The following is a 10954-nucleotide window of genomic DNA, read 5'->3' as shown; positions in this document are numbered from 1 at the left end:
TTTACTTAACCGCCAGTCACACACCTGGCAAATCACAAAAACAACTTGATTCATCCAATCCAATCTCAATCTCCATGGAAACCCCACCGAGGTTCCACAAAGCAACTCCATTCCGTCATTGTCTAAGCCTCGTTTTTTAAGCTTAATACCACCCATCCACGCTAGATCTCGTCCTTGCTACAACACGAATTATAGGGGCGCAATGGGTTGCCTCGGGAGGCGATATCCCCTACGGATCAGGATCGAGTTATTCAGAATGTTGGTTCCATTTTTTAAAGTTGATAGAGACGTCTCTATCGACCTGTGAGATGCGTCTTGTGACAGACTCTTCTACCGTCTTTTCACCCAGTCTCTCAGGCATAGCCCCTTTGTCGATCCATTACTGTACTGGTGCCGCTCCCCCACTTCATGTCTATGCAAGATGCCTTTTTCAACCAGTAGAATTATCCGTGAAAGGTGTAGAAACAGGATTGGTCCACAACCGAAAGAGACGGAAAATACCATCACCAGCTCATCATCACCAGCTCATCATCACCAGATCTGTGCCACCATGACCATGACCATGACCATTCGACTCGACTCTGTGTTGTAAGGATGTGCTGTACAAAGGAAAAGTCACGATGCGAAAAAGGTCAAAAAACAAGATGGTGGAAATGGTTACAGCCCATGTTGCATCGGACGCTTCCCCGTTAGATCTTGGCAATCGCGGCAGAACGATCAACTTGAATGCTTGTCTTTCTCTCCCTCTCAAGCTATACCTTTTGTTGCTTCTTTGTTCCTCGGTATCTCATGTCTTTCCGATGCCAAGACAAAAACCCAACAATCGAGACAAGCAGCAAGGCAGTGCAAATTTGCAGCTAAACCTCCCTCGTCTCACGTCCATGGCGAAATAACAAATCAGGAGCCGAGCAAAACATGCAATCTACCAGAGACGGGTCCATGCTCAACTCAAATTAAACAATCCTGCAACCACAATTTGTCGGATCCTGTAATGTAATTCAATGCTGTAGGTGAACCCCTGTTTCCTATGGATAAGCTTAATTTTGCTTGCATTACTTCCATCTTTAGGAGCTTCCTTTCCCTGCTTGGCGCACTCGGTTTTTTTTTTTTTTTTTTCATCCATGACGTCAATGAGTACTTTTTTGACCGGCGGGTAAGCAGAGTTCCGTACGGTACAGCATATCGGAGGTCAGTATTGATACAATATGTTTTGACTTTTCTCTATTGAGAAGGAGATTCATTTGGGTTTCGCTTTGTGAGAGTTAGTTTGAGGCAGTGTCGAGGCGATGAATGTGTAGTGTTGGCATTTGTGAGGGAGCCATCAGGGTATCAGAAAAATTGACTGCCCGGATCAATGGAACAAAACTAGTAGGTCAGTTTACGCTATCTAGACCAGAGATGCTGGTTGATTTATTTTGGCGCCATCAGCTCAGAGACCAACTTTTCTGGTTTCCACTGAGGAGCTCGTCTGTGCATTCGAGTAAATGATTCATGAGATTTGACTTGTGGCGGCAGCTTCGGCTTTGGAAAGCTGTGGTGCTAACGGCAGAACGAGGCTCGTTTGACGCGTTTTGTGGGCTAAGAGACGCGTCGCTCTTTGACAAGAAGCATTGGACACGGGCGTGTTACTATGATCTCGGTAGAATACGAAGATTGGGCACTCTAATATGAGTCAAGTGAGATGTGCATAGCCCAAAGATTGCGAGTTTCATTAAAGTCTAGGCGTTGATTGAACTGTTGAGGGCGACATTGCGCGTTGTCAACAGGCGACAATGCCCAATTGCATGCCGCCCATAGTAACATCACACATTTGAGTGTGGTGTACAGTCGGTTCCAGCCAATAATGGTAGAACTTTATAGTATGTCTACATGGTTTTTCACGGATTTCAAAAAATCCAATACTGAAAGGGTTGTGTCTATCTTCCAGACAAAACAACTATTAAATTTGAACAGATGTAAAGACATTTAGAACACAGGAATACAGAAGACTGTATACGTTGCTGCCAATTCCCAAAACTACCCTGCAGCTCCCGTATCCCGGGCTTTACACCGCTCCAGTTCATCCTCAACAATCTATAGAGGTATCGCTTCAACAGTATCGTTTAAGGCCTGTAGAATAAGACTAACCACTCACCACGTAGTCATACCCGCTCATACGGTCAAATTTGAAAGCCTCGGTTTAACTCGTGATAGCCTCAACGTAATGCGCCACACTGAGCACACGCCACATTTTAGTGAGAGATGGCGCAGCAGCAATAGCAGCAACGAGGCCTCTCGCATTCCAGACTCGGCTTTATTCATGGAGAGTATTCGTAAGATATTGCCTTCTCTAGGCAGAATAATAGCCAGAAAACAATCATTTCTTGATCAAGTGGTTGACGGCCAGGCAATGCGAACAACTGTCAGACTACCGTTTGCTGCGCCGGGCATACGACGACTAAGTGGAGGAACTTAGCATAAACTAAACTATCTCTGTGAGACTCCATTGGTGGTATAGCCAGTCAGCCTAGTCTTGTGATAAAACACATCTAATGTGGAGGGATTTGTTCCGAAGGACAAGTGTCATGGCTACAAGGCCCGAGGTCCTTACAGCTCGGTTGTAATTTGGTAAGCTGCGAATGACAAGTGTCATGGCTACAAGGCCCGAGGTCCTTACAGCTCGGTTGTAATTTGGTAAGCTGCGAATGACAAGTCTGACTCTGCGCAAGTCTGAACTAGAGACGACTCATCTGATCAGGATTTAGAACTTGAGGCTGTGGCCATGGCTATGCAAAAGCAGTTGGGACAGAGGCTTGAACATAGGTGATTACGCATATGAGTAAGAAATCCACGTCAAGGTGAAGATGATAGTATGATACCCTGCGGCGACGTATACCATTGTTGTCCAAGTCAACGTTCCGAGAGAAGTCGCTCGACCTTTGCAGATACCTGGACTTTTTGGATTAGCAGACTCTGATACACCAAGTTGGCATACGCATGGCTAGATACGAGAGCCTAGATTTGGACAAAGATACCAAAACGAGTCGAAACTATGCAAGAAATTTATAAGTGCTACAACCAAGACATCTGTCGTCCTGTTTGCGACCCTCAGTTCCTATGGAAACTGTACTTTATATCCTGACAATACTTGTGTCATTATTTTATACCTTGAGCTGTTTTGAAACCATATTCCAATCGTGACTCCGAATTACAACTTCTTTGCTTTTCATATACCTATGTAATGCATTGCCGTAAGGCCACAAATCACTTGATCGTGACTCTGAGGCGCTTGACGGTATCGCCTACCACAGCCATGACATGCTTGCAACCGCGACAAACCTATTACATTCTAGATGACCATATCCTACCAATTGATATACCAAATTCTGAATTCGTCTTTTAAATTGCGAATAAACCTCTATCACACTGATACATGAGTGTCGCTGATTGTGGCGTTGACTTTGTGCCACATCATCGCACCCCAATCGACCACAACCCATGCTCCAGATCCCACACCACTCAAAAAAACTTTAGCAATCGATTCCTTTCAATTAAAAGTATATCCAGAGGATCTAGTTGCAAAAGATGAACGAATCTCCCGAGGCGGGACTTGAACCCGCAACTTTCAGATTTACTTTTGCTACTTGTGTAGCTGTAAAAGTCTGACACGCTAACCAATTGCGTCACCCGGGATGGGACTTGTTTGGTGAAAGGTTTGAACATATTGATGTATATAACTATTGTAGCATGACTTGATAACTGATTCGTCTACTTACTACCTCTAAGTTTGCAACACGGAGATCTCTGGATTAAACCCGATAACTTCATACAGTTTTGGTGTTATTTTTCGTATCATACGAAGGTATCATAAATGGTAGTCGCCAAGCACGGTGTGCTTCCATTGTCGCAGACTGCAGCAACGCGGTTTAGCTTGAACGTCGTTCTACACAGGATATCCTCTAGAACACACCACGAACAGAGGTATCGCTGGATGATCAGTCGGAGGTTGCGATTATGAGAGTTCGTACGCAAAAAGAGTGGAAACTCTACTAATCTTTGTTATTTATAGAACATCAGCATGGCCCTTGTGGTGCTTCCTCACTGCTGCGATCCTGCTGTCGCTCTACCCGAAGTTAGTCTCCCATCGGCCCTTTCCAGAACGTATCAGCATCAGTCTGATTCTGAGTTCATTGCTCGTAGTTACCTCGGTATGGTGTTGGTCGATCTGGAACGAGCTGCCGTGCCCGCAACATTTAGCTTAATCGATAGGTGGTTATCCAAGAGGGCCATCCAACTTCCATTTAGCTTTTACTAGCTTCCCCTTGTCACATCCATATCAACGTTCTCTGTTCTTCAATGATCCTCTTGGCGTATTCCTCCTCTCTCTGACCGTTGGATCTCTCGGCGTCTGCTCGTCGGCATTAGCTCGAGATACAAGGGCTTGTTGATTGATGTATGTGCTGGTAAATGAGCCTAGGTACACATATTGCCACTAGGGATGTGAAATATGAGTTAGAAAATGAGTCTAACCTCTTCAATCTCATGTCTCTGCCTTGAACGGTGACATCTTCCAAGGCCAGTAAGCGACCACCACCCTCAAAGCGTTTTGTAAGCTTTAGTTTCAGGTTATCAGAAGGCTACCACAGCGCGAGTCGAACCATCGACCTTACTAGAATCAAATCTCCGAGGCCAACTGTATGCAGAGTGAGATCGTCACATTCAGCTGCAGAATATAGAAGTACGCTTGGATGAGTGTCGTTACCCAATATCGGCCAAAGTTATTGACGTCAAGACCTCAGCAGCTTCTGGGGATCCTGCCACAGGCCTTAACAATCGAGAGTATCAGCAAGGGCATGCTTTATTTTGTTGTCGAGACATGAGCCAAAAACATGTCCAACACGCCTTGTGGCTTTGCAGTCAGGGCTTGAAGTCAGTTAAAAATATACTCCCTCATGTTTCTATATTGTCATTGCATAGCTCTTTGCTTCAAAATATCTGTAACTGGAGCAATTCACCCGATACCTCACTAATGTGTTTCATGAAATTTCCTATTGCAATGCATTCCACCAGCGGGAGACCTGATAAACGGTCTTCCAGTCATATTTCATCCGGTGACATGAACCCAGTCTAATTACGGCTTATTAACGGCAAGATTCGCTGCAAAAAGCGATGGCTTAAGCCTCTCAGATCCTCCATTCCAGAATTATATCCAGTTGTCACCGAGTCCAAGCGCAGCTATATCCTCGACACTTCCTGTGAGGAATGCCACCCATAAGAAAGCATTCCTCGGTTAGGATCGTTAAGGCTTCAACCGTTCCTGGAAACTGCACCACAGTTTGGGTCTAGATCTCTTATGGCCCTAGCATTGCTAGTGAAATCATTCTTACTTCATGCAATTGCGGGGTTTTAATACCATTCATCGTCCTGCGTTATTCTACCCCCAAATCTTCTGATGCGAAAACCTCAGCATCCACCATGAGAGTGCCATCTCTGCTCTACGTGACATTTCTGTCGCCTTTGGTTGCCGCTATATCCATAGCTGATATACCGAAATGTGCAGTCAGTAACGCGCTGTCTCCCTTCTCTTCAGGCTTGCTCTAACGCGTTGAAAAAGATACCGTGTGCGCTTGAAGCGCCTAACAGCGGGAATGGCTCCAACCAGACTGTGCAAGACATGTGCAAAGATGAAGATATCCAAAACAGTGTATCGGATTGTGTTAGTCGAGCCTGTACATTAAGAGAAGGAATTGGTAAGTTGCTTTGGCAGTTGGCTCTTTTCTATACTATGTTTGACACAGTTCAATTTAGAATTCCAGAACTCGGTCTCGTCAATATGCAATGTTCCTACAGCAGACAACCGCGGAATGTATCGGGATATAATAATAGTCTTTGCAACATTCTCCTTCGCATTTGTGGTTTTGCGGGTAGTATCCAAATTGATCGTCAAAACGCCCTGGGGGCCTGATGATACATGGGCGATAATAGCCTTTGTATGTATTCCATCTTCCTTCATTGTCTTGTGTCTAACGCTGATAGATTATCATGGTGCCAACCACGGCGTTCGTGTTACTTAGTGAGATCTGCCCAATACGCTATTGGAAATTCCGTTCCAATGTTTTGCTTCTAACTTCAAATAGTGATCAAAAATGGGTTTGGGTCGCTTGAATCGATATATCGTTATGGAAATAGCAACCTCACCCGTCTTTTCAAGGTTTGTGCTTAATATTGACCATTATATCAAACTTGAAATAGTTCGTACACTCACAATCGTATAGCATATATTCATATGGCAGATTCTTTCCATTTTGGGTCTCGCCGCCGCCAAAACCTCAATTTTATTCTTCTATCTTCGCATATTCCCCGATGAAAAGTTTAGAATTATTGTCTGGATGACTATAGCATTCAATGCCGTTTCAATCATAGTCACCCTCGTCCTCAACTTGACACTAGGACAGGCAGTAAGAATAATATGGGATGGCGGTACAGATTATAATTCGAGTCTAAAGACATATAATGTCGTTTTCAAAGTCGGTTTGGCAAACAACGCGGTGAGCTTCGCTCTGGATATATGGATGCTCATCTTGCCAATGACACAACTCTATAACCTCGGACTCAGACAACGTCAAAAGATTAAAGTGATGAGTATGTTTGGCATGGGTGTATTGTAAGTCTGCCCTGTTCTGCATTGTATTTTGAGCGACTCGCTGCAAGTAGTCAACAACGACTAACTAGATACCAGCCTCACTATAGTCAGTCTTGTCCGACTTGTGATTCAGTCAAAGGTTCTTCCAAATGTGAGCACATCAGGCATGTATATCTCAGCGGTCGCAGTACGAAACATGTGTTAATACTTCTCGGTAGATGGTTTTGCGCATGCCATTGTTATTTTGGGCAATGTTGAACTTTACGTCGGCGTTATGGTAGCTTGCGGGCCCTCTGCAAATCAACTTGTGCAATACGTTCTCCCCCGGATAAGACAACCAATCGAAGCTTCGTCACAAGCGAGCAACAGGCCTGTTTTTGTTGACCGCTCTCTTGCACAAATCGAGAAGGACGAGGATGTACCGACATTGCATACTGACGGAGGGTTAACTACCACAACAATATGTAGTACAATCAGAGACACAGCATGATACTATGGATACATGACCGAAAGCAGGGCTTCAGTAAGGGCTTACCGTACTCAGAGGTAATCTTCTGGCATGTTCCATAACAGAATCAATTTTCCTAATTAGGGAATAAACAATCATGATTTAATAGTCAACTGTATGATCAATCTGTCGTGATTTATAAATGTGTCATATCGAGGTGATATCGGATAACTGATGATTATCTTATCATGTTCAATCTTGATATCCAGGTTAAAATTACCCTTTTAGTCAAAATTCTTTCCTCCACTCAGATCTCTCCATCACGAGATCCAGACTCGAAAGCGGGGAAGAACCGCCACTCCGTCTTTATCACCTGTAACTATTCCCGTTCCGGTTTATCTTTCCGTTGAGGCTCCCTTCACCCCGCGATACATGACAAAGTAGACAGCTATCTCCCCGCATCTATAGACACTATCACAAATCAAACCCGATACGGAAAAAAGAGTCGGTATCGGCAATGAATGTTTCCAAGATGAGACATGTTTTGCTACCTGAGAAAACACTATATATCATGACCTCTCCTCCTTCTTTCTCTGCTCTTGTACTTCCTCTCTAGTAAAGACTTTTATACACAGCAATCATGGGCCTCACACAACATCACCCCTTTGACCCTCTCACTGGAGACGAAATCGCTGTGGCGGTGGATGTCATTCGAAAGTATCAATCTGGCCAGCTCCTCTTCAATGCAGTTACCCTCTTTGAGCCACGCAAGGCCGATATGCTCAAATGGCTTGAGCACCCCTCTGGAGGAAATAAGCCTGCAAGAATTGCAGATGTTACAGTGATTCTTCCCGATGGAGCCGTCTACGATGGACTTGTCGATCTCAAGACAAGAAAGGTGCAGAAGTGGGAGAAGCTGGATGGCCTTCAACCAATTGTAAATCCTCTTTGCATTTGCTAAAACAAGACAATTCGCTAATGAGACACTTAGATCACACCTGAAGAACTCATTCTGGTCGAGGATATTATGCGCAAGGATCCCAAGGTCATTGAACAATGTGAACTCTCTGGCATCCCCAAAGAGGACATGCACAAAGTCTACTGCGATCCTTGGACCATTGGTTACGATGAGCGATTTGGAAGCAACATCCGTCTTCAACAAGCACTCATGTACTACCGCCCTGACCCTGATTGCTTCCAGTACCAGTACCCTCTTGACTTTTGCCCCATTTACGATGGCGCCAAGAAGGCCATCATCCACATCGACATTCCCAGCGTGCGTCGCCCGTTGAGCAAGCAGAAGCCTATCGACTACATCCCCCGGTACATCAACGAGAACGGCGGTTACCGTAAGGATATCAAGCCTATTAACATCACTCAACCAGAGGGTGTATCCTTCACCATGAACGGTCGCGTTCTTTCATGGCAGAACTTCAAGTTCCACATTGGTTTCAACTACAAGGAGGGTATCGTGTTGAACCACATCACTTTCACCGACAAGGGCATCGAGAGACCCATCTTCTACCGTCTTTCCCTGTCCGAGATGGTCGTTCCTTACGGCGCACCAGAGCATCCTCACCAGCGCAAGCACGCCTTCGATCTCGGCGAGTACGGTGCTGGATACATGGCCAACTCGCTCGCCCTAGGTTGCGACTGTAAGGGTGTAATCCACTATCTCGACGCCGATTTCGCGCAGCGTGACGGTTCCATTCGTACTATCAAGAACGCAATTTGCATCCACGAGGAAGATAACGGAATTCTTTTCAAACACACCGACTTCCGCGATGACTCTGTGACCGTCACACGCGCGCGCAAGCTCATTGTGCAGCAGATCTTCACAGCAGCAAACTACGAGTATGCCTGCCAATGGGTCTTCCACCAAGACGGTACAATCCAGCCTGAGATTAAGCTCACAGGTATCCTTAACACATACGCTCTCAACGAGGGTGAAGAGGCTGGCCCTTGGGGAACAGAGGTGTATCCCCAAGTCAACGCTCACAACCACCAGCATCTCTTCTGCCTCCGGGTGAATCCCATGATCGACGGCGTGAACAATACTGTTAATATGGTTGACACTGTTGCCAGTGAGGCACCCGTTGGAAGTCCACAAAACAAGTACGGTAACGCCTTCTATGCAAAGAAGACCAAGCTCCGCACGAGTGGTGAGGCAAAGACGGATTACAACGGTGCGACGAGTCGAACATGGGAGATGGTCAACGAGAGCAAGCTGCATCCTTATTCGAAGAAGCCTGCTTCTTACAAGCTTGTCAGCAGAGAGGTTCCAGGACTGTTGCCCAAGGAGGGATCGCTTGTTTGGAAGCGTGCTGGCTTTGCTCGACATGCTGTGCACGTCACTCCTTGTAAGTTTACATTATCAACTGTCATCAAAAGGCTTCGATACTAACATCTCTTAGACCGCGACGATGAGCTCTGGGCTGCAGGTCGCCACGTCCCTCAAACATCTGGTGAGCCCTCTCAGGGTCTTCCTGAGTGGATCGCCGAGGGAACAGCCAGCACTGAAAACACAGACATTGTTCTATGGCATACATTCGGAGTCACACACATTCCTGCGCCTGAGGACTTCCCCATCATGCCCGTTGAGCCGATGACATTGCTGCTTCGCCCAAGAAACTTCTTTACCAACAACCCTTGTATGGATGTGCCACCCAGCTACTCCATCACACCCACACAAGTGGCAGAGAAGAAGGGTGCTTTGGATCAACATGACAAGGTTAGTCAGTTGGCGTTTGGTGGTAAGAGTTGTTGCTCTGGCGGAAACGCAGCTGCGAGATTGTAAATTCAGATTTGTGCTGGGTGGGAGGAGATTGCATATATCATAGCGCCATTTGGAATTAGTAATTGTTTATTCACATGCTTGATTGGCTTCATATAAATCATAATGTTACTCGGAATAGTCCAAACGCCTGTTTGTAGCAGTTTGCCGGCCAAGCAGCGTAGGATTAATGACTAACTACGTCGAGTAAACTGGGCTGACATGCATCTCGTTTCCAGATGTCTCAGATTTTGACGGCGTAAACGGTTTTATTCGAACTATATGTTGCAGTCTGAAGAGTACTGTTTTCTGCTGGTGTCGATAACCTTGATATAGATCTTCGACTACGAAGGATCAAAGAACCAGGACTGCCCGAGCTGAGGAGCCCACATAGTAAGACAGCAGTGATGGATGATGGCTTATATGGTAATGTCGTGAAGCGACGCCGTGATGATAAGACTAATTCCAGTGACAACACACTATTGATGACCAACATTCTCATGATAGGATCAGGTTAGACAACACTCGGATCAGAGCCCCTTTCAACCGGATCTACAAGACGCTACATTAGTCTCATCGAGCCCAAAGTCTTAGGACGTCCACACAAGGAAAGACGGCTGTCTAATTGTAACACGCCGGTGCTCGCGGAGATGACCTAGCGCCAGAGTCCGGCCAGTTGGTAGCACGTCAAAACCGGGAAAGAACGGGTTTGTCGCGGAGATGTGGTAGCCCGAAGGAATGAAGCTAGTTGAGAAAGGAGAGGACGAAGGATTCGGACTAGACCAGACATTTACCCAATGATTATCCCCTGAGAGTTAGTTGACATGTGTTGGTTCAGGGCCACGTTCAGGTCGGAGCTGACTCGGATATTTTTAATCCCTCGTGGAGATTACTCGCTAGCTGTATGCAGATAATAGTTCCGAAGGTAAAGCCATGGGTAAGAGTTAGACCCAACGGTGACGTCTCGCGTAATTATTGCGCTTTTCTCACATTGGAAGTGATTGGCCAAGTAGGTTCTTGAAATGTGACGCATTCGCCTTGTCTATGTTTGTGCTGTAGGCACGGATATTCTATCTATATAATTTTAAAAAGAAAATATACATCTCTGGGT

At 45.7% G+C, this 10954-nt stretch overlaps 2 protein-coding genes and 1 non-coding gene across 3 annotated transcripts; 2 read left to right on the top strand and 1 right to left on the bottom strand.

Annotated features, from left to right (window-relative positions):
• Nucleotides 1-3574: 3574 nt before the first annotated feature.
• Nucleotides 3575-3672, bottom strand: EDB82DRAFT_t18. The gene has a single exon. It is a non-coding gene; the product is annotated as a tRNA-Lys (tRNA).
• Nucleotides 3673-5418: 1746 nt separating this feature from the next.
• On the top strand, nucleotides 5419-7279 carry EDB82DRAFT_486154 (uncharacterized protein). The gene is made up of 8 exons (XM_065608260.1): nucleotides 5419-5538; nucleotides 5594-5729; nucleotides 5788-5969; nucleotides 6016-6052; nucleotides 6117-6190; nucleotides 6255-6643; nucleotides 6719-6786; nucleotides 6841-7279. Exons 1-8 carry the CDS (start codon nucleotides 5455-5457, stop codon nucleotides 7110-7112), a joined length of 1242 nt encoding a protein of 413 aa, XP_065465524.1. The 5' UTR covers nucleotides 5419-5454; the 3' UTR covers nucleotides 7113-7279.
• Nucleotides 7280-7454: 175 nt separating this feature from the next.
• Nucleotides 7455-10069, top strand: EDB82DRAFT_440652 (copper amine oxidase). Its single transcript, XM_025730930.2, has 3 exons — nucleotides 7455-8007; nucleotides 8062-9430; nucleotides 9485-10069. Exons 1-3 carry the CDS (start codon nucleotides 7711-7713, stop codon nucleotides 9865-9867), a joined length of 2049 nt encoding a protein of 682 aa, XP_025590007.1. The 5' UTR covers nucleotides 7455-7710; the 3' UTR covers nucleotides 9868-10069.
• Nucleotides 10070-10954: the final 885 nt, after the last annotated feature.

This window comes from Fusarium venenatum (genome assembly GCF_020744135.1).
Source record: "Fusarium venenatum strain MPI-CAGE-CH-0201 chromosome Unknown EDB82scaffold_1, whole genome shotgun sequence".
Classification (NCBI taxonomy): Eukaryota; Fungi; Ascomycota; class Sordariomycetes; order Hypocreales; family Nectriaceae; genus Fusarium; species Fusarium venenatum.
The sequence above is the reverse complement of the archived record's forward strand: the minus strand, read 5'-3'. Positions and strand labels throughout refer to the sequence as shown.

What these genes read in the sequence shown, in the direction of transcription:
- EDB82DRAFT_440652 (XM_025730930.2), top strand. Translation starts at nt 7,711, where the DNA reads ATGGGCCTCACACAACATCACCCCTTTGACCCTCTCACTGGAGACGAA. An exon ending in TGGATGGCCTTCAACCAATT is followed by an intron (nt 8,008 to 8,061) that starts GTAAATCCTCTT and finishes TGAGACACTTAG; the next exon opens with ATCACACCTGAAGAACTCAT. An exon ending in TGCTGTGCACGTCACTCCTT is followed by an intron (nt 9,431 to 9,484) that starts GTAAGTTTACAT and finishes AACATCTCTTAG; the next exon opens with ACCGCGACGATGAGCTCTGG.
- EDB82DRAFT_486154 (XM_065608260.1), top strand. Translation starts at nt 5,455, where the DNA reads ATGAGAGTGCCATCTCTGCTCTACGTGACATTTCTGTCGCCTTTGGTT. An exon ending in CTGATATACCGAAATGTGCA is followed by an intron (nt 5,539 to 5,593) that starts GTCAGTAACGCG and finishes GCGTTGAAAAAG; the next exon opens with ATACCGTGTGCGCTTGAAGC. An exon ending in ACCTCACCCGTCTTTTCAAG is followed by an intron (nt 6,191 to 6,254) that starts GTTTGTGCTTAA and finishes ACAATCGTATAG; the next exon opens with CATATATTCATATGGCAGAT.